Source organism: Falco peregrinus, chromosome 5 (assembly GCF_023634155.1).
Source record: "Falco peregrinus isolate bFalPer1 chromosome 5, bFalPer1.pri, whole genome shotgun sequence".
Taxonomy (NCBI): Eukaryota; Metazoa; Chordata; class Aves; order Falconiformes; family Falconidae; genus Falco; species Falco peregrinus.
Window position 1 is genome coordinate 42,660,216 of NC_073725.1, and position 26,830 is coordinate 42,687,045.

At 37.7% G+C, this 26,830-nt stretch overlaps 1 protein-coding gene across 1 annotated transcript in view; it reads left to right on the forward strand.

The window, feature by feature from the left end:
* The first annotated feature begins 316 nt into the window (after nt 1–316).
* LOC101917081 (macrophage mannose receptor 1-like) overlaps nt 317–26,830 on the forward strand; it is a 33,121-nt gene continuing 6,607 nt past the window's right edge. Inside the window, exons 1-25 of the mRNA XM_005228846.4 lie at nt 317–483; nt 2,859–3,257; nt 4,081–4,254; nt 4,538–4,696; nt 5,508–5,621; nt 7,970–8,116; nt 9,018–9,200; nt 9,741–9,898; nt 10,302–10,412; nt 11,561–11,676; nt 12,100–12,248; nt 13,272–13,471; nt 13,769–13,893; nt 14,525–14,612; nt 14,803–14,938; nt 17,063–17,101; nt 17,207–17,370; nt 18,494–18,561; nt 19,012–19,112; nt 20,248–20,390; nt 21,569–21,674; nt 22,495–22,691; nt 24,317–24,419; nt 25,084–25,316; nt 26,495–26,660. Of these exons, the coding sequence (XP_005228903.2) occupies nt 414–483; nt 2,859–3,257; nt 4,081–4,254; nt 4,538–4,696; nt 5,508–5,621; nt 7,970–8,116; nt 9,018–9,200; nt 9,741–9,898; nt 10,302–10,412; nt 11,561–11,676; nt 12,100–12,248; nt 13,272–13,471; nt 13,769–13,893; nt 14,525–14,612; nt 14,803–14,938; nt 17,063–17,101; nt 17,207–17,370; nt 18,494–18,561; nt 19,012–19,112; nt 20,248–20,390; nt 21,569–21,674; nt 22,495–22,691; nt 24,317–24,419; nt 25,084–25,316; nt 26,495–26,660 (3,649 nt within the window). The 5' untranslated portion in view covers nt 317–413. The remainder of the gene's footprint in view (nt 484–2,858; nt 3,258–4,080; nt 4,255–4,537; nt 4,697–5,507; nt 5,622–7,969; nt 8,117–9,017; nt 9,201–9,740; nt 9,899–10,301; nt 10,413–11,560; nt 11,677–12,099; nt 12,249–13,271; nt 13,472–13,768; nt 13,894–14,524; nt 14,613–14,802; nt 14,939–17,062; nt 17,102–17,206; nt 17,371–18,493; nt 18,562–19,011; nt 19,113–20,247; nt 20,391–21,568; nt 21,675–22,494; nt 22,692–24,316; nt 24,420–25,083; nt 25,317–26,494; nt 26,661–26,830) is intronic.

Here is a 26,830-nt window from a genome sequence, read left to right on the forward strand (position 1 = left end):
ACTAATTTTTTTTTGTTTGTTTAGTTTCCAGGTATGTATGTATGAGATTTGAGGTACGTCCATTTAAAGCGCACTCCCTCCTTCTTTGCCTTTGAGAGTCAGGACATTACAATCCCAGAGCAGAACCAAGAAAGTTAAAAATAATTCAGCAGAATGATGTTGACTTTTCAAACTTTGTCACTTGCATATGAGTTAATGGAAACTTCACTTTCACATGCAAAGTTTGAATTTTGTCATTATTTATAGATTTCAAAATACCATGTGACAGGATATTTCCTAATTTAGAGCCCAGAGTTTTCTCTTTCAACTAAAACTCTCCAAAACTGAGAAGAAGCCAGCATCAACTGGTTCCTTAAGGACTTCTACTGCAGCAATTAATTTCATCTCATCTCTCTGTGAATAAGAAGAAAGAAATGAAATGCTTAACATTTTCTACAGTCTTAGTTCTCCTTTCTTTCATTCATACTGCTTTTCAGACATTCGGTGAGTCTTTGTTTTTTACCCCCTGCAAAAGTGGATGTGAAAGTGGGCATTTTTGTTGTCTTGCTTGTTTCTCAGTCTCTGTAATATTTTCACATTTCACTGTTTGACTACCCTGCATTTCATACTCATCCTAACTGGAATGGTCCACAGAAGTTAAAAAAGGATGTAGATACAGAGATACTGGTTCACGTTTAAAGAGAGGGGAAGAGTCAAGATGGGGTAAAGCTGGGAATCAGAAATCAGGAAAGAGTCATGTATGGGGATAAACATTCCCCTTTGGATGCAATTTAATTACTGGTTATGTCTGCACTGTGAAGTAGATGGACTTCACAGTGTGCTCCACAGTTCTTGTCTGTATATGTGACTGAATTACAAAAATTGAGAAACAGAAAATGATTAAATTGGGCATTGTATGTGTAACTCCTAGCCTTAGGTTGTGTGCGATAAGATGGAGCTTGTGGATTGATGTCAGATGTAATGCTGTGGCTGAGCAGATGCCAATGAAAAAAATACTAAAAAGATCAGAGTCAAGAACAGCCCTGGAATAACCACTATGGCTTTCAGGGTACGGGTGAGAAGCATAGTTAAGTCTCTGAAGTTGACCAAGGGCAGATGACAGGTCCCTTTTGATGTAAGGATGGTGATATGGTTCAAGGACATTTTTCCTTTAACCTTCAATTCATTAGATTTGTGGAGTGGGGTACAAATCACAGTTTCTGAAAGCAGACACTGTGCTGTGTGAGCTGTGCCAGAATTAGCCTGGGCAAGAAAGGGGGTCTCCCCTCTGCTCTACGAGCTGGGACCCAAACCCGATAGCCCAAACACAAACCTCACAGTTTCCAGTGAGAACTAATATTAGACAAAAAAAATAGTATGAAGGACAACAGCTGAAACTTAGGGCACTACACTAAGTACTTCTTTAGTAATTTAATTAAATTTAATTTAATTAAATTAAGTAAGCATTAAATTAAATTAGATTAAAAGATTTAATTAATCTTAAAACTTTCTGTCTAAATGGACTAGGAAAGAAGAAACTAGGTCTTAGCTTCAAATTTAGATTTGAAGAAGTGAAACTTCTGAGCTGGTCAAAGTAATACAGGACTTTCCTGGGAGAGCTCAAACATTAAATACAGATATCCTAACAAGAAAAATTCTTCCTGTCATAGCCTCCCAGAATTTCCCAGTCGCTTTCTGCTCTGTGCACTACTCAACATTGGCTGTGTCCTAACATCCTACCCTTGTCCTACAAATTTACTTTAGTTTTTGGAAGGGTATCTCCCTGTCCCTTACATGGTTATTCTCTCGGATACAGGGGTGATGCTACATCTCTGTTTCCAGGTAGGGATTTGAGACACAGAGAACTGAAGGGCAAAGCCTTGCCCTCTTGTCCCACAGGTCCTAGAATATTCCCTGTAGTCCAGATTTCACTCCCTCATGACCCAAAGCCAGTGGGAACTGTACGCTAGCTGACATTTTGAAAAGCAGGCAGCTGTTTTCACAGGCTGATGCCCCACACTGAACAACCTGCTTTACACAGCAGCAGTACAGCAGCAGAGCTGGGCGGCCCTTCCCGGTGGGCCTGCTTGGCTTGAGGGATTACTAGATCAGGCTGCCTGTGATCCTTTGGGAGTGTTAGCTAGCGCGTTCAGTGTTCATAGACTGTCTTTCCATAACAATGCGCAGCACACAGGCACACACCTGTAGTATCTTTACCTCTATATACTGCTTGGTGTTGGTTCTTGTGGGAATGTTTGTGATTCGATTGCATGACTGGTGCTGATTTCTTATGACAGACATACTAATGGGAGGGGTACTAGAACAGGACAACGTAACAAGTCACAGTTCCACAGTTTTTCATCCAAAAAACCCACCCCAAACCATAACAGGACATGCCAATTACAGAAGGAGCAGCTAGACTCGCAGAAGCCTCACTCACTAACTTTATTAAGAACAAATGCAGCCCCGTGGAGAAGTGTGTAACATGAGCTAAATATACAGCGCATGAAGTGATGGCAAACTTCCAAATCTTCAGTAAAGTCTCTTCTGGAAATCTTGAAAGAAATGTGTATTTCAGGAGAAAATTCATGAGAATTCCATTATAGTGATGACACTTTTGAAGATGTCATAATGTATTTTATGTGCTTTTGTTCCTCTGTATTGTATTTACACATATTTAAGTGAGCTGCACTTATTTTTCCTTCCCAGAAGGAAACAAAAGTCTTGAAAATGCTGCTTGATCTTTGCAAAAGTGACTCAGATTTACACTCTCCAGACATGAATCAGATCAGAATAGAAACAACAGCACATCCCTTTCCTCAAAGCTACACTCACCATGTGCTCACCCTAAACACATTAATTCTGATTTTTTTTTACAGACAACAAAATATTTTTAATATACAATGAGAATACTAAGCTCTGTTTAATTGCTCAGAGTTCTCATGCAGTCACAACAGCTGCTTGCAAGAAAAACGCCGAGTCACAAAAATTCAGGTGGGTGTCTGATCATCAGGTGATGAGCATGGCATTTGCACAATGTTTGGGAGTGGCCAACAAGCAAAACCAGGCTAAAATTTCTTTGTACCCATGCAACAAGAAAAATGAATTCCAGAAATGGGAGTGCAGAAATGCCACCCTGGCAATCCAAGGGGAAGATTTATTTCTTAGTGCTGGCAAGAGAAAAGAAGACAATGTCATGCTGAACACAGGATCAGCAAAAATGAATAAATGGAAGATCTATGGAACCACGGATGATTTGTGTTCTCAAGGCCATGAAGGTAATGTTTAAAGGTTAATCCAGATGGTGTATTGAATCCACCTGTTTGCTATCACAGATAGAGTCCTTTGATTTCTGCTCCCCTTAGTCTAACATCAGCTGTTTCTCCTGAGGCAATGGCAGACTGGGGGATGATTAGTTCACTTATCAGGCCTGTGTTCAACCATCCTGGAGATGCACAGCTGCTTAGCTTCAGACAGAATGAAGTATGTGCAAAAAATATGTATTTTCTTTCTTTAACGGAGAATCTAGGATGTTTTTAATTGTTAGTTTTAATCAAAGCACTTTATTTAACTGTATATTAGTACTAGTGAAGTTGTAGTAGTATTGTTGGACGAAAGGCAAAAATTTGTAAGTTTAATACATCAATATTAAATGTAAGGAAATAATTCCATGCATACTACCAATCAGTGCTCTACAAGATTTCAGGTGCCAAAAATCCCAGAACATTTAACAGTTAAATCAATGATTGATTTTTAATGAATGTTGGGAAGTTAAGCTACGTGATAAGCTAATGCTATTTTTAGAAAATTACATGTAAATATATGAGACAAAAATCACTACAAGACTTTCATAGTTGTCTACAGTATGAAACTGCTCTATTTCCAGCTGTTAGAGCTGGTGACATCATAAGCGAATGGTAAACTGCAAGACCTACTGTGAACTGCCTTGGGAGGCACCGCTGGTGACAGTAGGTGGCCAGTTACACTGGTGTAACATTCGTAACATTTTCTCCACATAGTCTTACAGAGAGTACAGATATGTAGAGGATTCGGTCTCCCAGATCCCATACCTATATTACAATTTCTCTTTTGCCCCCTCAGATCTGTTCACACTGTTAGGAAATGCCAACGGAGCTCCGTGTGCCTTCCCCTTCCAGCTGAGTGGTAAATGGTACACCGGGTGCACGGCTGCCGGCAGGTCAGATGGCTTGCTCTGGTGTGCAACAACTCCTGACTTCGACACAGACCATTTGTATGGGTTCTGTCCAACTGGCAGTAAGTCCCAAATGTTGACATCGATGCTATAACACAACACTATTAGTTAAATATATCAATACTGAGATGCTGTAAATAATATGGAAAGGAAAACGCTTGTAATGATTTTATTTTACTCAAAAATGTTTCAGTCATGCCATAACATTCCTTACAGACCTTGTGGGTCTGAGCCGTATTTGCTCCAGATTTTCATTTTATAAGTACGCTAGCAGTTAAGTTTTGTCATAACATTTTGTTTAAGATGTTTATAACAAGCTGCAAAACTAAATCTCCTTTCACACAGACAATGACAGATTTTGGAGTACAGATCCTTTGACAGGAACCTACTACCAGATAAACTACCAGTCAGCTCTCACGTGGCACCAAGCAAGGAAAAGCTGCCAGCAGCAGAAGGCAGAATTATTAAGTGTCCCAGAGACACATGAACAAATGTATCTAAGAGGTGAGTTAATATGAAAGACTCTGTGAAAACGGTGTCAAAGAGGGGGTTTTGACTGGTTACAAATGTTTCAGTGCTTTAATCACAGTACAACGAATATCTGCTGTGAAAATGCTGTATGTACTGCTAGAGAAACAGCACAATTACTGTAAAGTAAGCTTTTCATAGGTGGAACTTTTGTAAGTTGCAGAATTGCTATTTGAAATTATTTCTATCATTATTATTATTATTTCAAAAAGTATTAAGAATTACCAGCTAAGTAAGTAAAATTTGGCTCAAGCTCAGAAAGCATCAGAAAGGTGCCAGGAAGGGACCTTACCCTAACATCATTATAGGAGGCAGTCATTCTATGCCTTTTCTGTTAAGAAATCAGTATTCATGTATGGCTAATGAAAGAGATTTTTGGAAATACCATAAAAATGTTATACTATTAAACACTATTAAAAATCTAAAGGCTTTCTGGAATTATGCATAGGCTCTGTGGAATGAAAGCCCTGTATCAACTGCATCACAATCAGGCAAACTTGTAACGTAAGTATTAACTATAGCAATGCAGTGTTTCTGTTTTCAAAGCTTATTGCTTACATATAACTGTAGAATAGAATTAAATTTGAATAAACTAACAGGCAAAATAGTCTTTTGCCATTCTCTACCCTTTCTCTACACAATAAACTGAGTCTATTACCAGTAACCATGGATTCTGTACTGAACTTAGAAATCACAAAGCAGGCATTTATTATATTCCTCCAAACTCTGAAAATGCAGAGCATTTCCCAACAAATCTCATTAGAATTCAACCCTTTTGGTTTCCTAGAGTTGATTGAAAACAAGAGATCCTCTCTCTGGATTGGGCTCAACAGTCTGAAACTTAACAGCGGCTGGCAGTGGAGCGGTGGCATTCCCTTCAAATACTTTAACTGGGCACCAGGTAGTAATTGTTTTTTTAACAGTTTTTGGAATTAATATTTCCCATCAATATGATGAATTCATGTCAATTACAGTCCTATACTACTCCCCATGAACATGAGGAAATGGAGTTCACAGGCTTATGAGATATGTGAGGTTAAAAAGCTGAGAATGATGCTTTTCTTCACTGGATATATTACAAGGAGTTTCAAGCAGAAGAGCTTGTCCTCTTCTGCTTAAAACTCATGTCCTACCAGAAGCTGATAAAGTGAAAAGCACTAGTTGAGCTGTAGCATACTAGGAATGCCTTCAAGTCAGTTAAAAGCTCTGTCTCCTCAGTTCTCAAAAGGGTTATCAGACCCAGCATCCTGCATGGACTGAGACATCAGTGAGCATCAGGCTTGCAAAGCCTTCCCTATACTTTTTATGCTTTTCCTCATCTCTCCTCTTTAACATTCAAGAGAGACTAAATACAGTTGACAGTATTGGCATTTTATCTTTGAAAGTCGCTTAATGATTGCCATGGCAATAGCTGGTTGCAGCAAATGCAGAATGTTTGCTTGCTGAGTAAATGCACATATATTCCATCTTTTGGCCTTCCCCAAGTATTTGGGGAATCTTTGGCACTCCCAACCTGGTTTTATCTGGCAGAGGATGAAGAGAAAGCCCAGAGCTGCTGAGTCTGGTAGAGGATTTTCTACCTTCTGCTGAACTGGTTAAATTCCTTAAGCCTTGCAATGAAGCAGAGCAGCCAGAACAGCTGGCTTTCAGGTCAAGCAGCCCACACCCTTGGAGTTCCCATATCTCCACATGACGGCTATTATGACGACTTAATCTACACATTTCCAATTCACTGAAAAATTATTATAAATTGTATCTTTTCTTTTTTTTTTTTTTTTGTGTGGGGGGAGGGGGGCCGGGGGTGCGGCGTGCAGGGAGGGGGAAGTCAGCCAGCACGCTGTGGAGCTCTCTGAGAAGAAGAAAACATTGCCTGTTCCCCAAGGATAGTGGTCCTGAAGAACCTGCTGGAAGGCTGGTTGCAGAGGCAGGCAGAGGAGAGACACAGAGCAAGTGTGAGGGCATGTGCGGAGGCTCCACTTGCAGCAAGGAACAAATCTGCAGCCAAGCTGCTGAATGGACATGCAGAAAGGACCTTAACAAAGGGCCTGAGTGGAACTTTTTTTACTCCAGCACAGCGCTGAAAGCTGCTGGACCAGAACCTGACATAGAAAGACTCACCTGCAAGGGCACTGTAGAAATGAGGAAATTTGTTTCCACGTGTGATTTGATATGCCGCATCCAGAAGATATGCCTTTTGTTTTAGGAATTCCATATTATTATTTTTGTGCTTTGCTAAACACAGCTTTAGAAACTAGAAGCCATTTAACATGCTCCCATAATAGGAAGCCTACCCTTTCAGGCTTTGCCCAGTCTAGGTTCCCACCACTCTCTGCTCAACTATGTGTCCCACAGATTGGTGGCTTTTGCTTTTGTTTCGTATTTTTAACAAATAATATCCATACACTGATGTTGATTTAGCCCTACAATGAAGAGCTAGAGCTCCAGTTTTCAGTTTTCTTTTTATTGTTAGCAGCTGATAGTTCTTACTCTGAAGAACACTCTTCATTCTTCACATCTGTAGAATTCCTTGTCTGAATATAAACTATGTTAAGATGCTACCTGACTGTGTTCCTGTCCAGAAACCTTACCTCCCAAACCGTGTCCTCTGATTTTATGAATGTAACTGATTGTTTTAAGCTCATTACTTAGCCCTACTAACATAACTTGGTCCTGACAACAAATTGTGTCTAAAACTAGATGTTTCATGAGCTGTGAAACTACAAACTCTGATTTCCTACAGTCTGTATAGGGCGTTGCAACTGTAGCAGCACCAGGCACCCCTTCAATGTTTGAACTTTCCAGTCCAGCATCTACTCACAGGGCAACATTCTGCAGCTGGTTGTGAGCTGCATATTCTTTAATGAATATATAGGTGACCCCTATGCACAGGCTGATTAAACAGGTGGAGGGGCAAGGAAAGGTGCTGCAGCCTTTGCATCAGTGCAGGCTCAGAGTTTAGTGTCTTCTGTGCAAGCCAATGATTTTCACAAAACTTACAGGAATGGCTTATTTCTGACACTGCTATCCTGCAATCAAATATGGGGGAAAGTGTGAATTATGCAACAAGCATCTAAAGAAATGTTTTGATGGGTACTTCTAAATTACATTTCCTTATCTCTGGTATAAAAATAAATGTAGCAATGAAGTCATGAGTCCATAACTGACACATGAAAAGGCTGGAAGTAAATTGTTCTTTTAGCTGCTGACATAAAACATGTTATACATAATTCGGTTTTTTATTCTATGAAGGAAGCCCTGAGCCTGAGCCTGGGAAACTTTGTGCAGTACTAAATCCCAGAAGAGATTCTAAATGGGAAAACCAGCCATGTGAGCTGAAATTTGGCTATATCTGTAAAAAGGAAAACTCCACATTGGATCCTTTCATTCTTCCATCAGGTATGCCAAGCAAATAAAAACCCTTTGATAAAGACAGGATTTGTGTCACTAAAATGAAACTTCATGGCTATTTAAAATAAAAGAAAAAAGCATTATCATTCGTTCTTCTGCTTTAATGAGTGGCACAGAACAAAGCATACTGTCTTTTCTTTAAGCAAATACAGGTACATACTGGAAATGTTCCTGGAATCCAGTAACCACACACGCAGTTTTTATTTCGTGTTATTATTCACAATTCCAGAGGCACTGGTCTAAGCCATACACTATCACAAAACTATCATGGACTGCATGGATGTGAAAATAAAGTTAGAGATGACTCACCCTTCCTGCAGGGCATTCTAATGAAAACACCGAGGCTTATCACAGAAGGCTCAGAAAGACGGCACCAATAGGCGTAAACCACCTTCTCAGTGGGATTGCCTGTAGCATAGAAAGATGGCAAAAAAAGAGCAAGTTCCTTCAGACTACTTTTCTACTACACTTTCTGATTTATTTAATGACACTTAGTATGGAAGGCCACACGTGCAATGAATTACTTGTGCTACAGTAAGAATGCCTTTATGAAATATACACAAACATAATTGGATGGGGTATATTGTATGAAAACACTGATCATGGAATTCCAAAATATTCCTCTGTCCAAAAGTGAGCATTTCACACTACTGGAGCCCAATAACTACTGTCTCCATTATTTTCCTGTTTTGTGTAAACGCAGTAAGTTTTCTGTAGAAGTACAGTGTGCAACAGCAAACAGACTAAAGTATTTTGTATGTATGAGGAATTAATAGAAGTACTGCTTGTTTATGATCACTCCATTTTCATTCTAATCAGTTAATTAACTGATTTCAAATGTAATTGCAGTTATTCAAGTTTAAAAATGTGAAACATTATTGATTTTTAGGGGATGCAGAACCTGTTAAATGCCCAGAAGGATGGTTGCCCTATGGAGAGCACTGTTTCATGATTCATAGAGACCCCAGAGTATGGGGAGAAGCCCTAACTTCCTGCAATGAGAGCAGTGGCAATCTAGCTAGTATCCACAACCCTGAGGAGCACGGCTTCATACTGTCTCAGCTTGGCTACAGTGAGTATTTCTACAGGGCAGTATTTGGTACAAACAGAGAATTATATCATTAGAAATCTTAGGAGGGTTTAAAAAATAATAATCTTGTTTGAAATGAATATTTATAGGGAAGCCCACAGATATATAGATTAAAAAAAACAACCACCAGAAAAACCACAAAAAGAATTATCAGCGCTTTCTTAGTTTTCTTTTTCTTTCTTCTCATTTTGCTTTTCATTTGTTTTTCACTGCATAAAGGAAATAACAGCTCTGGGTTTTGCAGTATTTGGGCTGATTACCTGCCTCAGACACCTTGCAGCTATAGATACAGTAATGGACTTTTACTGATAAAGCTGAGGATTCTCATTTCCTGCTGGTATCTCATTTTTTGACTTCTTGAAAAAAGAATGTGAATTAGACCTTAAAATAAACTCCACTGTCATTTAATCTAGAGGAGTTTTTATTGTAACATGACAATTTCAGCTCATTCTCATAAGTTATATCTTGCCCCTATGGAGTGTTTCAACTTGGGTACTAACACAGGTAAATTTCTGTTCTTAGAAGCTGTGGATGAGCTGTGGATTGGTCTGAATGACCTCAACATTCAAATGTACTTTGAGTGGAGTGATGGGACTCCTGTGACATATACCAAATGGTTGCCTGGAGAACCAACTCATGCAATCAATGGGCAAGAGGACTGCGTCATTATGGCAGGAGAGGTAGAATCATTCTATGTTTGTGTAGCACTATACTATTTGATTTTTGGTTCTATTTCTAGGGTCTTATTGAATACAATTTAGAAACAAACCAGGGAATGGTATCTTTATCCACTCAAAAAGATGGTTGTTCTAAATTAAATTTAAAATTAAATTAGAGATAACTAGGTAAATGTTCATGTCTGATTGTGAGTTGCATTATATGCCAAGAAATCTTACTAGTCTGCCTGTGTTACATAATTAGCTTAGCATAACTTCACAACTAAGCACAAATACGTGGAATTCATTAAAAAGTACAGATCTTTATTCTCCCATTGAAACAATATTTTTTTTAAAAAACAGTAACATTCCTAAAGGGAACAGGTTCTGCCTCACTATTTTCCACCTCTTCCCAAACTGCATCTAGGATGGATATTGGGCAGACAGTGTCTGTGACAGAAAATTAGGTTACATCTGCAGAAGAGACCCACTACAAGGGGTTTCTGGGATGGCAAAGACTGATCCTGCCTGCCTGAAGGTAAGAAAAAAGTGTAACAAAGAACCTGGTTAGCAAAAATCTATTGCTTTCACAAGCTCCACTTGACATTGCAACTACCTTCCCACCACCCCAGCCACTAAGAAATGTGATTGTACATCAAATTCAGGGTGATCATTTTCACTACATTCCCTTATTTAAAATAAAGTTATTTTGAAATCTTTTTAGTCAATATGAGTCAGGCCCATTATCTCTCAGAATCGTCTGTGAAAGAGGTTAAAGCTATTACTGCAGTTTTCTGCATATTTGTTATATTGCTCTACAATCATCTGCGGTTATCTAAGACACAGTAAAGATGGGGAACCATTTCTGGACTATGTGACATGATGCCAGATGATGATATATTTCACTATTGAAGCCAAATCAAAACAATCAAATTGCTTTTATGAGTGAACTTGTTTTGAACAAGTCGTTGTATCCTACTGCTTTTTTTCTTCTCCTTGCCCCTTCTTTTACTTTCTTAATTACTACTGCTCTACACTTAGTAACATTTCCGACAACCTCATATGGGGAACAGAGCAGAGACTCATTGTGCTAGATGGATCTAGTCAGCAGCCAAATACTGAACACAGATTTTATTTACCTTTCTTGGGTTCAGCAAGCAAATCAATCTTGAGCTGCTACAGAAGGGAAAAGTGATTTGGAATTGAGCTGTAATTTTGAGGATTTTGCTTTCTAATAGTTCTATGCTAACTCTTCAATCAGACTTTTTTAGGTGAGCTCATGAGTTCAATCAATTAGTTAGTCTAGTTACTGTTCTTTTAGCCTAGAAACATCAGGAAACTTGAATCATCATCTCACTATAACACAGACTACTCTCTTCAGTTCTGAGCAAGGAAGTACTGTATTCGCCTGCTTCTGAATACACTCTCCATTCTGTATGCCTCTGAATTTTTATCAGTTAACATTTATCAGTTACTAATTTTCAAAAAAGGGGGACTCATATGCATTAAATCTCTTTCTAAATGTTTACTAATCTTAATTTCCATTAGTCCACTGGAATTCAAACGAATACACATTATTGCATTTGATTATATTAAAAATATGTTGATTTAGGAATATACATTGAAGTTCAAGCACTATACCATATGCTCTTTTTACTGCAAGTATTTTTCACATGTTCTTGACAGGGCTGGGAAAGACACAGTTTTTACTGCTACCTGGTAGGACATACTTCCGTAACATTTTCAGAAGCAAAGAAAATCTGTGAAAGGAGCGGTGGTTATTTAACAAGTATAAGAGACAGGTATGAAAAGAGTTTTAAAACTGTATAACTAATACAATAATATTGGAATTTTATAGAAAAGTTGAGAACTTTTTGGAAAAAAATGTGAAATCAGAAAAAAAAAATGCTTTTTCTGGAGGAAAAAACGTAATTAATAAATACAGTATGTCTTTTCTAACTAAATATATTTTACACATTCATGTTTTCCAGTACTTTACTCTGAAGGAACAGACCTGTTCTGTAAGAAGCAGTTTTTCAGTATAGCACAGCTTCACCTGCTATTGAATCTAGTCCATCTGGTACGGAGTTAAGCAGTATATGTCCATGTGAAAGGAAACCTAATGGAGACTCCATTCATTCTAGTCTTGTGCAATTTAGGATGGTGAGAAACAGCAGACTAAGGGAAAGCTAGGCTTAATACCCATCTGACTCCTGTCATTTCAGATACGAGCAAGCCTACCTGACCAGCCTTGTTGGTCTGAGCTCTGAGAAGTATTTTTGGATTGGTCTTTCAGGCACAGAAGAGCAAGGAATGTTCAAGTGGGTGACTGGTGAAGGTGTTCTGTACACAAACTGGAACGCGGCAATGCCTGGTACTCTGCCACTGGAGTAAATTTACGCTAATAAGGAACTTTATGTGTTATAATTCTAAAATGTTTGCCAACTTTGTTAAAACACATCCATGATGGCACATATGAACATCCTGCCTTTGAAACAGTGGTGTCTTTGATACACTGATGAGGCCACACCTCAAATACTGTGTTCAGTTTTGGGTCTCTCACAACAAGGCAGACACTGAGGTGCTGGAGCGTGTCCAGAGAAGGGCAACAAAGCTGGTGAAGGTCTGGAGAACAAATCTTAAAGTGGCTGAGGGATCTGGGGTTGTTTAGCCTGGAGGAGGCTCAAGGGGCATCTTACTGCTCTCTACAGCTGCCTGAGAGGAGGATGTAGTGAGGTGGGGGTCTGTCTCTTCTCCCAAGTAACAAGTGACAGGACAAGAGGAAACAGCATCAAGTTGCATGAGGGGAGGCTTGGATTGGATATTAGGAAAAATTTCTTCACTGAAGGGTTATCAAGCATTGCAACAGGCTGCCTGGGGAAGTGATTGTGTCACTGTCCCTGAAGGTATTTAAAATATGTGTAGATGTGGCACTTAGGGGACATGGTTTAGTGGTGGATTTGGCAGTATTAGGTTAACAGTTGGACTTGATCTTAAACATCTTTTCCAACCTAATGATTGTATAATTCCATGATTTTCTATGACGCTATGAAAAATATTTCTTTTCTGGCTCCTCATCTGCTTACAAGGGCAAAATCAAGCTCAGCAGAAAGGGTGAAATCCCCTTCAGCTTGGATGATAGGCTGCCAGATCCTTGCAGCGAGTAGCATAGGAAAGAGGCGGGCAAGGTGTTGTGTATGTACCTGTAAAGCTTTTCAAAGGGGAGGGAAGATGATGAAGGACTCCACTTGCTCATTTCCTCTTTTTACAAAGCTCCTCCTTTGAGCAGACCCTACACTTAGTATTTCAGTCTTTTGTAAATTAATCACATGAGTTGTAAAAATGTCAAGGGAACCACTTTACAAAATATTTCAATTTTCTTTTATATCTCACAAAGGGAATGAAGCTGGTTGTGTTGCCCTAAGGACTGGAAATGCAGCTGGACTCTGGGATGTTCAGAAATGTGAAGTAAAGGCAAAATTTATCTGCAAAAAACTAGCTGAAAAAACCACTCTTCCTCTTGCTCCCGAAACTGTTTCTGAGTCTAAATGTCCCTGGGGTTGGGATACAAGCAATAGTACGAATTCATGCTTCAGAGTAAGTACTATTTTCCCCAATAACCCTACTCATGAGACAGAAGATAACCAAATAGGGCATCAAAACCTCAGAGAATGGCACGTTATTGCACAAATGTAGTAAGCTTGTACACAACTATTCATAGAAACCACTGCAGTTATCACTATCAGTGATAGGTAAATTTATCTAATTAGCATACTCTAATCCATATTATGTATTACAATTGTAATGGAATGTTTTCCTATTTTGCTTATACAGGGTAGTCAGCAGATTCACTTTTAACATGCTGTAAACATATTGTTCTACCTGTATCTATAGGTTTTTGTGAGAGAAAACCAAAAGAAAACATGGTTTGAAGCCCGAGATTTCTGCAGAGAAATAGGAGGAGACTTGGCTGCAATTAGAAGTGGAAAAGAGCAAACAGTGATAGAAAACATAGTAGTGTAAGTAACAAAATATCTAATAACTGATATTTTTTTCTCTTATAGATATGAAATTACGTAGGAATAAATTATAATATTCTTGAGTTGCTCCTGTGATAATTGGTGGAAAATCTATATCTCTTTATCATCATAGTCCTAAGAAAAAGAACTGAGAAAATATTTAATACACGTACTATTTTCAAAGACATTTCTGGAGTTCCTAAAATTTGTCATCACCTGCAAATAGTTTAAATTAAAAAAACCCAACCCAACAACCAAACTGGTTGAATACTTCTCCTTCAGACCAATTTCTAAGTTTGTTCACTGAACCATTTTAAAACTAAATTGTGACTTCCAACAAACCTGAACATTTTCTGTTCTCAAAGAACACTATAATCACAACATCAATGAAGAAAAAACCTACTGTGTTTTCAATACAATAATTTGCAAAGTAGAAAATTTTAAGGTGTGAACTTCACTCCCTTGCTAATGGGAGCTTGCTGACCAAGAGTATTTTGTTGTTTTTGAAATTTCTGCTCTACTTGAAGTCTTTAAATGAAGTGTGAGAGTTATTGCCCTATGTAACTTGCAAAATTTAGCAGAGCTAACCACATAACGTCCTTTTCTTCCATGATACATTTTTTCACTGTAGAAAAAAATCCCCATCATCTCAGCCTTTCTGGATAGGTTTGCAGTGTTTGGATCCTGATGGTGGGTTTTCCTGGAGTGATGGATCACCAGTGAGTATTTGACCTTGCCAGTTTTCTTCTGATCTGACTTTTTTGCTGCTGGAGTTGTTTCCACAGCCACATAGTAGAAGAAAAGTAAGGAGTGGTTTGAAACTTCTTTGTACTTCTCTTTCCTTTCAGAGTATAACTTTTTTTTTCCTGTATGATAAGAATAAAAACTAAAGCTCTGTTTCTTCTGTAGGTGAATTATAAGAAAAATCATTATTTTCAGAATACTGAGTTTGAATATTGTGGAGCAATCAGTGACGAGCCTTCCATGTCATGGGTTACGGTGCACTGTGAATACAGTCATAACTGGATTTGTCAAATAAAGAAAGGTAGGTTACTTCTTCCTCTGAAGTCACATTAGGAAGACATTTAAGCTGAATCCCATTCTATCAAAATAGAAACTTCTGCAAGTTACATGTTGCTAGAAACTTTGGTTGATTTCACAGGAATTTTGCATAAGGAAACATAGATCAAGACATTTAAAATACTTTCAGAATATGTTTCAACTGATAATGATAAATGTTCTTTTTGTTTCATTAAAAATATATTATAAGCATTACTGAAAATATACTTATTTATGTAATTATAGAATCAGAAAATGGGGTGAAAGCAACCTCAGGCTTGCCTGGTAAAATCCACTGCTCTGCACAAATTTTTGTCAAACAGAAGCTATGACTGACATGAAAGTGTGTGCTTCTTGGAACTTTTACTTGTAGGGAATTACCAGTTTGGGGGCTAAGGGGGAAGAGAGGGAGGAAAAAAAAAAAAAAAAAAGATTACTTTAAATTTCCATATCCTTTGTGAAATGAAACTTCACTTCTCCGCTCAGGTATAGCTAGAATGCTACACAAGGACACACCAACCCAAATGATTCTATGATTAGTCACCTACTATAATTTAAACAAGACTACCAGCATACTGGAATTATTCTCTTTGTAAAATGACATGTAAAGAAACTCCTGTAACAACAGGCTTTCTGTAATGAAAAGATGGTAATCTAAGCTTCAAAATTTATATTCTTTAAGACAACAGGCAGGCTCATATCTTCCTGTCATACTAGTAGCAAAATCACCATTTATACCTCTTGCGGGTTTCCCCCGCCTCACCCCCCCACCCCCAATGTAACACTGTTGAGAAAGCTACGCAGTGAAATAAGAGAGGAATCATTTATAGTTTTGTATCGATTTACATATTTTACATATTTTACTTTCAAGACTAACAGAAGTGTTGCTTTGGTGGCTCCCTGGGATTCTTCACACAAGCACTAAGGGTTAATGTTTAAAGTGATACTTTTCTAAATGAGATTATTTCTGTGCTGGTGAATTACTCAAAATAATCTGATTCTAACCAAGGCACGTTGTCTCACCTTCTCATACTTAAAAAGTAATAGTCATAGACATCTATCTCAAAGAGATGTTGTGAAGATACCTTTTTTGGTAACTTTCTTTGTTAAGTCTTCACTTGCATGATCAGCGCAACTGAAAAACATCAGCAAATGTGACAATAGTAGTTGTATACTCTTAATTATTATTAGTGTATGAATGGCAGAAATTATAGCCTGAAGAAATTAGTATCATTGGTCATCGGTGCATAATGTCACACCGAAAGATGCCGAAAGAGTCCTAATACTTTGTACTTTCATAACAGATCTATACTTTTTTCTTTTAAATCTTTTAACCAATCACACAAGAGATTAATTTTAAAAAGTGACTTTTTTTTTAACCCTAGCATGTGCATCATACACTTAATTTAATGTAATTACACATACAGAACACAAACATTATCATGAATTCCTGTGGAAAAAAGTTATAAAGGTGATGTTTGTTTTAAGTTTTTGTATCTCTTGACCTTGCATGTTTAGAGAAACTTTGCTCCAATATCCCACTCTGTGTGATGTGGAAATTTTTCATTTAAATTATATCTGAAAAGCTGGTGGATTTTCAGTCAAATGTGATTTGTCACAAAGTAATTTCACACAAAAAAATGTTTCACAAAGAAATTAATAATAATAAAATTTTAAATACTTTGAAGCTAAAATTTGTTTAGTATTTGAATTTCTTGTTCAGATTCAAGACAGCGACCACAAAGAGTCTCCTATTATTGTTCAAAGTATACCAACACTGAAGTAAAGTATTTTCACTCTTCAATTTTCTTTCAGAAAAAAGTTCTCATTCAGACTAACTTCAGCCATCTAATTTAGGCAACATTCAGGGTGTACAAGATGCAATTACCAAAAATCTACCAAGACACAGATGTAGGCCTGTAATGCAGCTGTAATTCCCTGAACATCAATTTCTTCCCTGCACCAAAGATACTATATAAATAGTGTGCATTGAATTGTAAAATATGAAAAATTGATAGACATTAAGATAATTTCCACTGATTGAACATTTATGGTGGCTCAATATTTGGGAAACATTTTACATATTATTTTTTTTCCCTTTTCATTCCAGGGACACCCTTGAAAGCAGAACCTCTGAGCCCTTCTGCCAGTAAGCTTCTGCTTATTTTCTCTATCTAAAGGGTGGTATCACCTAATAACACCAGCTTTGTGTAAGAACTGTGAAGAATATAGAGATTCCTCTTCTGTGTTGCAGTGTATGAAGTCACGGAAGATGGCTGGATTACAAAAGGAGACAAACAGTATTTTTTCAGCACAGAAAAGATCCCTATGGAGAAAGCCAGAACATTCTGCAAAAGCAATCATGGAGATCTTGCTACTATTGAAGATAATAGTGAAAGAAAATTTTTGTGGAAATGTGTAAGAGGAAATTTGGCTATGTTGTGCAATATATGGCTGATATACCCTGCTGCCTATGCTTGTGAAGTACAAGAGAATGTGCTTGTTGCATAATACCACATTTTATTAGAAGTAGTTTAAAATATTCAGTGAAAAAAAATTCATTCTACAGAACAGAGCTTTTCTTCAGGAAAATTAATACAAAAAAAAAATAATTACCATTTACTAGGCTGGGTATATTCTTGCACATTTAAATCTAAATAGAGTTCTACCCATGACCAAATATATATAAGGAGCAATGAGCAGGGAAATCAGGTGTATACTGAGAAAACTATCCTTTTGACAGGGTGGTTACCCCTCATCTGAATATCATATTCTAGAATTCAGTGTAACATGTAGATGTGAGGCTACTGCCAGTGTAGCTCTGATGGTCACACACCACATCATGTTGCTGAACAAAACAACTTTTCAAAGAGATGTTTAACCTGGTCCAGGTCAGGGATTGATGAACTAGGATCTTCATGAATTAGTTTTCCTGTAACCCATATCAAAACTGTTAATGTATTTCAAGGGCAATGTCTATCTGTTGCAAGATGGTTCTGATGGGCACATGCCAAAGCCGTGGCAGAGGCATGCAAACAATTTAATAGCATGGATGTTGCCTCAAACCTTCGCCATAATCCTGTTTGGTTTACTAATACCAAAGTAGCCACACAACCTCCTTTCTGTTTCACGCTATTAGATGCTTTCTTTTATTATGTGGGAAAGGATATGAAAGAAAGAGAGGACAGACAGCTTGACACGCAGGAATTACACAGCTGCATAAGAACAGGAAAGTACCAAAAAAAATTATACTAATTTTATTCTCAAGTCTTCCTTTTTTCTTTTTAAATTGAGAGTACAGCTTTGAAAGTTTTGATCATACCAGTAATGAAGCCAAAACTGAGAAAGCAGCAATAAAGATAATAAAGCAAAAGTATGTGCTGAATGGTATTTACGTCAACAGGAGACCCCTCTGGTGACTACACGTGGTACAATGTGTATTCCTCTATTTGCTTCCATAGCACAAAAATTATGCTTCTTCATATTCGATAACTACTAAATATTAGAAAGCAATAACTAAAAATACATTTTTTGTGTTTAGATCTTAAAAAATGGCAAATTGGAGTCATATCTCATAGGATTATTTCAGAATGCTGATCGACAGTTTAGGTAGGTAAAGAAGCTACACCCAGATCCTAAAACGTGGTTGTAGAAGTTTTGTACTGCCAGAGTTCCTTCTGGAGGGAGAGACCACTGCTAGGGCGTTCAACACAGATTCAGAGAGTTATATTACACGTTGAAATGTGTGCTCTCCCTTGGTTTAACTACATTGTAAAAACACTGGTTTTAACAGCATTTTATAGGGATGCTGATGATGCTGTACATGCTATGAGTACATAGATAATGTGTGTTAAAAATAAATGTGTTTTTGTTCTTTGACTTGAGATGCAGGTTTTCATTATCTAAGGTCTTTTAATCCTAATGGAAACTCAATTTACAGACAGACTTAGTTGTAATGTTTTTAAAACATATTTTTAGCATGTTAAGGTAGATTTTTCCAAACTGTTCCATGAACATTGTCTGAGCAACCGCTACTGTTTTGTTGGGGTTTTTTTTCAGTTGGATGGATGGAAGCCCAGTGCACTATGCAGCCTGGGCACCGGGTGAGCCCAACTTTGCAGCTGGTCAAGAAAATTGTGTGGTCTTAAATAAAAGGGATGGTGAGTCACATAACCTTTTAAAAAGTATTTTGATGGGTACTGCTCTTCCCCTGTTTGTTAAAAATATCTTTCCAGCTTTAATCCATTCTTTCCCAGAAATTTTGGAATATATGCATAATAAAGTATCGTAATTATATCTGAGGTTTCTTCAGGGGCAATACTAGCTATAAAATTGAATGTAAGAAATCGATTTTAGTGGGGAATGCAGGAACAATTTGATCACTGATTTTTCAGCTGCACAAACAATATGTTCTATTCAAATCAACAGCAAATTGGTCTTTAAAAAATAATTAGAGAATAGTTAGAAAAGGAATAGAACATATATGGAGTTTCACTTCTTTTAGTGTTTTCGCTGACAGAAGTGTTACTTTATACTTGCATGTTTCAGTGCAACAAAGCTGTTCAGGTGGCTTCTACTCAGAGGTCACAGAATTGCCATATCAGCCATCTCATATGGCCACATCCGCAACCAGTCCCTCTTTGTGAACATGAGGTCTAAGAGCACACCTCACCTCTTTGGTTCCCCCACCACCTGTGTCAAAACATTACCAGCAGTGCTCTGCAGAAACCTCCTGGACTACATGAACCTAGCAGTGTTGTCTTTCCGAGCAGGTATCAGGGAGGTTAAGGTCCCCCATGAGAACAAGGGCCTGTGATAGTGGGGCTACCTACCTCCAGTTGTCTGTAGGTCTCATCAACTTGCTCTTCCTGATCAGGTGGCCTGCAGCAAACACCCACAACAGTGTCCCCCATGTCTGCCGGCCCCTTAATCTTTAGCCATAAGGTCTTGACTCATTGTGGATCCACCCCCAAGGAAAGCTCGAAACACCCCTGTTGCTTCTTCACATAAAGAGCAACTCCATCCCCTCTCCTTGCTGGCCAGTTTTTCCTAAAAAGTATGTAGCAATCCAGTCATGAGCTATGCCACCATGTCTCTGTAATTGCAGTGAGATCACAGTCAGAGTAGGACCAAAGTCCTCTTGTAGGCAATGATGATGGGAGGTAGAGTTGAACTGAAGTATCTCACCTTCCCAGGCAGATTGCTTTTGAACTCAGAAGCATGGAAGCCAGTTCATTTTCCCACAGATTTCAACCTTACTCAGTGTCTTATTATCTGTACTTAAATTGATTTCAGGCTTGTGGAATGATGTCAGCTGTGGTTTTTCAAATGGCTATATCTGTGAGAGGCACAGAAGTTTTAGAAACACATCAATTCCTTCAACAGTACCTTCAACTCCTGGAGGATGTCCTGAAGATTGGCTTTTATTTAAAAATCAGGTATGATAACATTCATCTAAGCACAATGATACTAGATCTTGGGAAGGTACATAAAGATATACAAGAGGCCTTTAGTCTCTCAAGATAACTTTTGGCAGTGATTATCCAGAGTTGCATTTAAAATTGAACCAGTTGCCTAATTCCTGCAAGATGGTGATTTTAGGTTTTTAGTTGTCTTCCTGAGATGTGGTCATCTGAGATACAATGTAATAACTTTTCCAATGTATCTACTTTAGAAAAAATTGACCTAAATTCAACTGAAAGCACCAAATATAGCATAAAATGAGTCATTTGAGCTGGAAGAAATCACAAATAAGGACAGATTTTTCCAAACAGGCTTCAATATAATGCTTGCCTCTTCCCAAAAGGCGCAAATGTGATGTGCTTATTAAGCAAGGGTTCTGTTTTCCAATCTATACAACATTGTTATGAAAGCATCCATGGATAATCACACCAGTGGAGTTTATGCTGGTATACTTTTTTTTCTTTTTTTTTTTTTCTTTTTGTTACAGTCATCAGAGTTGCTATTTTCCACAAACTCTGTGAGATAATTCTCTGACAGTGCTACTGGCATGTACAGAGCAGCGCATGAGCTGTAAACATGGAGAGGGCACACCAGGCACACTCCTAATTACCAAAACCATGTCAGGGTGAATGTGTACTGGTAATGTGATGACTATGCAATTTTTAAGAAATCATGAATCATATTATTTCATTAATAAAAGAGCTGTAAAATGAAAAAGGCTGAATACACACATGAGACCACACTGATCATTGGCTCTAGGTCCAAAATGTTTTTCAGAATGTTCAGATGATTCCACATAAAAACCTGTGCTAGGCTTTTCTTATAGAATCAGAACTTTCTTTTACTAATGATGATGTATGGCTTCTTAAAATTTCTGATTTAGTTAACCCATTAGATTCTCATCAGACAGACTCCTACTGTGATTTATAAATGGTTGTTTTTGTTGTGATTTTCTCAGTCCCTCACAGAAAGACACAGAGTAAATTTAATTTTTTGTAATGGCTTTGACTTGGTTCCAGAGCTGAGTCCCTGCCAACTTTGGAAAATTATTTTGTGGGAACAAGTTAGGCTAATTTTTACTTGAACTAGTGTAATTCAAACCTAAATTCCTTTTGCTGTCACTCACTAACAGCCTATACTCATTTTTCTCTAGTGTTACAAAATTTTTGGCTCTTCCTACGAATACTGGCATACTGCAAGAAGTACTTGTGTAAGCCTTGGAGGAAACTTAGCAAGCATACATAATGAAAAAGTACAAGGTATAGTACAACAGCCCTTTAGGTAATAGACAGCATTTATCCAGTCTTATATAGACAGCATTTATACAGTGGTCATTTCCTGCACAGAACATGGCAAAAAAAGACAGTATATAACTGTTTGTATTTTATAATGTATATTCAACATGGGTTATATGGCCATGGCATGAAACGTTTTTAGAAGAACTAGAACCCTTTGTTTAGGGCATGCTAGTGATGCTAAGGGTTCCTTACTCCTGTTCCATGCAAACTGCTTTACATTATTTATAGGGTATGAATTAGCATAAAATAAGAAATCCAGACCTGGCATTTGCAGTTTTAGACACAGAGAAATAAAAGGAATCCATGGTTTGTTGCTACCAGAAATACAAAGTGATATATAACTCTCCAAAATGGCTGCCTAAAGTCTGCAACTTAATTCAGCAGTAGGATGTCAAAGGAGGGCATGTTTTCACCTTGCCTACGTTCCTGGGCTGCCATTTGCAGCTGTATACAGCTACACGTTTCCATCAGGAAATCAGCTCATCCTGAGTGTTGAAATAAGTGAACTCATTACATGGTGGTCAGGCAGGATTTTTATCTCTTTACTCTTTCCAATCTTGCTTCATAGTTACAAATATTTTCACTTTCTGAGATTTTTCAAAGGCAAAGGCTTGGCATAACCTTGAAAAAGGTTATGGAACTTGAGTAAATTTTTGATCAAACACTAACTAAACAAGTTACAAGACTTTAATGAACAAAATAGTTAAGTATTTGTTTATGAGCTGATGTCCAACTGATGACGTGACATGCTCATCTTCTTTCTATTGGCTTTTTTCCCCAGCTTTTCTCACTTACCATTTGAAGGATGTTTCAAATGATCCTTGGATTGGCTTGAATGATCTACTAAGTGAACTCAACTTTGTCTGGGCTGATGGAAGTGCTGTCTCCTACACAAACTGGGCTCCAGATTCCCCAAAACTTGTAGAACCCGTTTTGTATCCCAGCCTGCATCCAGAAGATGGCCACAATCTGCAACAGGTAATACTACTGAGTAACAGGTAATACTGACGGTAAATACTGCTTAGCATTTACCATCAAGTTAAATTGAGGAGCAATATCACTTAAACTGCTCACTGCTGCAGACATTGCCTCAGCCTTCTCCCCAAGTTGTTCATCTACTTTTACATTGGGATTAGGGATAAAAAATTTCAATGTTTGAGTATTCTAGCCATCCCAGAGCACAAAATGGCATTGCTGCAATTTTGCCAACAAATTTCATGAAACTGCAGCAATAGACAGATTGAATAAAGATTGGTTGAATAAAATTTTCTTTTTCATAGTAACTTGCTGTTCATTTTGCAGAGAATATAAATGCAACATTAGAATTTTAGAAGTTAACACATGCTGGAAATATTTTCACATTTGGCAAGTGAATTGATGTTTGAAAAGGAAGGAAGAGAGGATGCAAGAGGAAAGAGTTCAACTTTTTTCTACTTCTCCCCTATTTCAATTTTTAATTGAATTGCTAATAGATGTCAGCTACTTTCTAAACCAATCACACCCTCTCCACTGCTAGCAGTGAAATTGTATCTCAGAATGCTGTAAATAAAATAGTGTTATACACTGATTTGCACAGCCACATCACCTTTCTTCCATTTATTTCCCTGTCTTGCTTTCAGAACTTGTCCTTCACACTGTCATTTCACACACTGTCCATTCTTCCTTCTTTTTGGTATCCACACCTCTAGAGAACCCAGAAATCATACCTCTAGCCAACCAGCTTCATCTGCACCTGAGCCAATTCATTTTGCTCTTGTCCATGTAGTTATTAGCTAAGGCATGTAGGAAGACCTATACAATGCAGCACAATACACAGCTCTACTGCAGCTCTAATAACGCTCCTGGGAAATATTGTGGGGAAAAAGTAATGTAAAAAGGTACATTCTACTTTCCTCCTTCACCTTCAAGAGACTAACAGCAACAGCTATCTCTTTCAGAGGCTTCTTTTTCAAAGGAGTGAAATAACTTCAAAAAGTTTCTCAAGCTAAGAAACTAGAATAAAAATCCACTTAAAGCAGGTGTTCCTAAAGTTTCCACATGGCAGCCTAGTAGGCTGTGGCAGGCTGTAATAAACTTGAAGTTCCAACTTCTTAAGCACTCAGCTACCTGGTGTAGCTGAAAGAGAAATTCTAAGAATTAGAGCTGATGATAACTCTGTCAAGGACCATAATTTAGATGATTCTGTCAAGAATAACCACTATTTAAAGTTGGCTTGGCAAGCCAAATACAAAACATTACCTAAAGTTATTTATATTTCATTCTTTTTCAAAAAACGTACTCATAGTCACTTATTAGTTGAGACACAGTATGTGACAGAAAGTTCTTGAAAATAACAGTGACTTTCAAGTACATTTCCTCGAAAAAAACCACATGAACAAGTAAGCTGAGCTGAAGGTTGCAAAGATTTATAAGATAGTAGCAACCACAAGGGAGGCCAGAAAGGACAGGAAAGGATAAAAGGAAGGTGCTTCTAGAGCTGCAATACAAACCATATAATAACAGGATTCAAAGAAAAAAGCAGTGAGACTATCCAGAGGGTTACAGTGCTTTGTTTTATAACATCTAATATCAATGTATTCATACTCTTCCCCTTACTCCAACAGTTTGATTGTGTTTCTTTGAAGAGAGGTCATGCTGATGACACAGGGAAGTGGAACAATGAGGAGTGTTATACATCCAGAGGGTATATATGCCAGAAGAATAGCAGTGAGTTCTGTATCACTAATCTTGAAAATTCTAACATAAGGACTAAAATCACTTTTCTTGTTTAATGTGCTTTAGATTAGTTATATTTTTCTTTTTTTTTTAAAGTAAAGGATCAGTAAAACTTAAGGGCCCATCTTGCAGCCAGCATTACTTAGCATTACTTTGGAGAAGAGAATGATAAATAAAATACCAGAATTTAGGAAAGGAAAATGATTTTACTTTTTAAAGTGTAAATAAATAGCTAATAACCATGAACAGTTTAATTACGTAAGTTTATAATGATTATACATTATCATAACCGATAAGTTTTACATTTATCCAAACAAACCTGAGAGTCACAATGCTTCTAAGCCACAGAGTATTTTGAAAACATGCAGGGTAGGTGTGTTATTTTTGACTGATGGGGTGAATTTACATCTGCAATATAAGAAACTGTGACTTTACTGATTCAAAATTCTCCAAGGCTGAAAATGTATTTCTTTCACCCAGAAAGTTCACTGTTGTTTTGAAGTTATCTGTTGCTTATAAAAAACTAGTAAGAAGGTGTTCCATTCCATTAGCAATTTTCTACTAGGTCTGTAAATACTGAAGATGTTATTCAGTCACCCAAGTCAAATATGTGGCTTCCAGATCTTGAGGTGAGGTTTTTTCCGTATTCCTACAGATCCTGAACTCTTTAAGACATCTGCAACAGTGCTGGACCTTGCTTCTGGCCATTCTAGTGGCATTAGCTATTCTGTCACCCGTTCCAAAATGAATTGGGAGGAAGCACAGAAAAACTGCAATAACAATGCCTCAGAACTTGCCAGCATTTTAGACCCATATACCCAGGCACTGTTATTCTTACTTGCACAGGAATATGGAGAGCCTCTGTGGATTGGTCTTAACAGCAACGCGGTAAGAACACATACATTACATGCATGTAGTCAAGCTGACACTGGACCTGATCTCTTTATGTTCTCATCTTGTAACCTGTAGGAATTTCTGCCAGTGTAGTGCTGAAAACAGTACACTACCCATTTACACTGCAGCTCTTCAAGTAAGACTCATACAGTGGAGATTTTAATGAACTAAGAACTTTCACATGCTAGCAAATGCTGCTGCAAACCAGGATATAACAATGCTGTTTGTTTTCTGGAGTCAGTTAAAGGATCTTGAATATAAATTGTAAAATCTTCCACATTTTGAGTTTATTTTAATCTAAAAGATGTTTCAGGAACAACATGCTTCCTGCCCTCCTGCCATGTGTTTATGTACCTCAGTGATCACTGACATGGTATCTTACGTTGCACATCTGTGACCTGCAAAGGAACGGATTTTACGTGTGCATTTATTCTCACACTTTCTACTACAGTAGTCTTGTATTTATGGTAGTAGTAGCAAAATACAGTTGTGGACAGAAACAGGAGCAAAAATTAGGCAACAAAATCTGGAGGCTATATGATATAGTACATATTGAACAATAGATACAATTTTTTTCATTTGAAAACGCAATTGGTGTAATTGCTTCCATTAAGAAGTTAGGATATTATTGGAAAGAAAAATCCTTTCTGTTTGTGAGATGTCTACATCAGTTGTATGACAGGAGAGGGTGAACATTTGGATGGTAGTGTGTTTTGATATGCTACACTCTTCCCCATGAATCACAGTCACAATTAACTACAACAAAAGCGATGGCGATCAGCACTGCTTATTAAGAACACTCCCACCCACACTCCCATTTTGCATACCGACTTTTGGGTGGTTGTACCAACATCATGTCTTACCTGATTCCCAGTTTTATGCCTTCCCTCATGCCCCCTTTCTTTTTTCCCTTCCATTTCCCAACACTTGGAAAAATTCTCTGAATTGATGTTAGATACTTTTTGGAAGGCAGAAAAAAACCCATTCTGCATTCGCATTTGTGAATAACAGACACTGTACATTTTGTTGCAGTTAGCATTTACAAGCACAAAAAGGGGCATTAGTAAGCATATGATTCCATACTGGTTACATGAGAGTCCTATTATGGATCCTGTGTAGTAGCTACAACTTTCACAGCAATCTTGAAATTACTGTATGGATTTTGCTTCCAGACCAATGGCAAGTATCAATGGATTGACAGATGGAGATTTGTTTACAGCAAGTGGTCCAGCGGGGAACCAAAACAGACATTAGCATGTGTCTACCTAGACACTGATGGCACCTGGAAGACAGCTTCTTGCAAGGAAAAATTCTTTTCTGTCTGTAAAAAATCGGATGGTAAGCAATTACCTATAAGTCTTTTAACTAGAAGGTGTGTAGATCTATCAACTGTGCTAAATAAAATAAGCCACTGAAAATACTTGTTTATACACTAGTATACAGGAAGACATGAGTAGCTAACTAGTTCTAAATTTTTCCCAGTAAATAAATTCATAATCAAAATTACC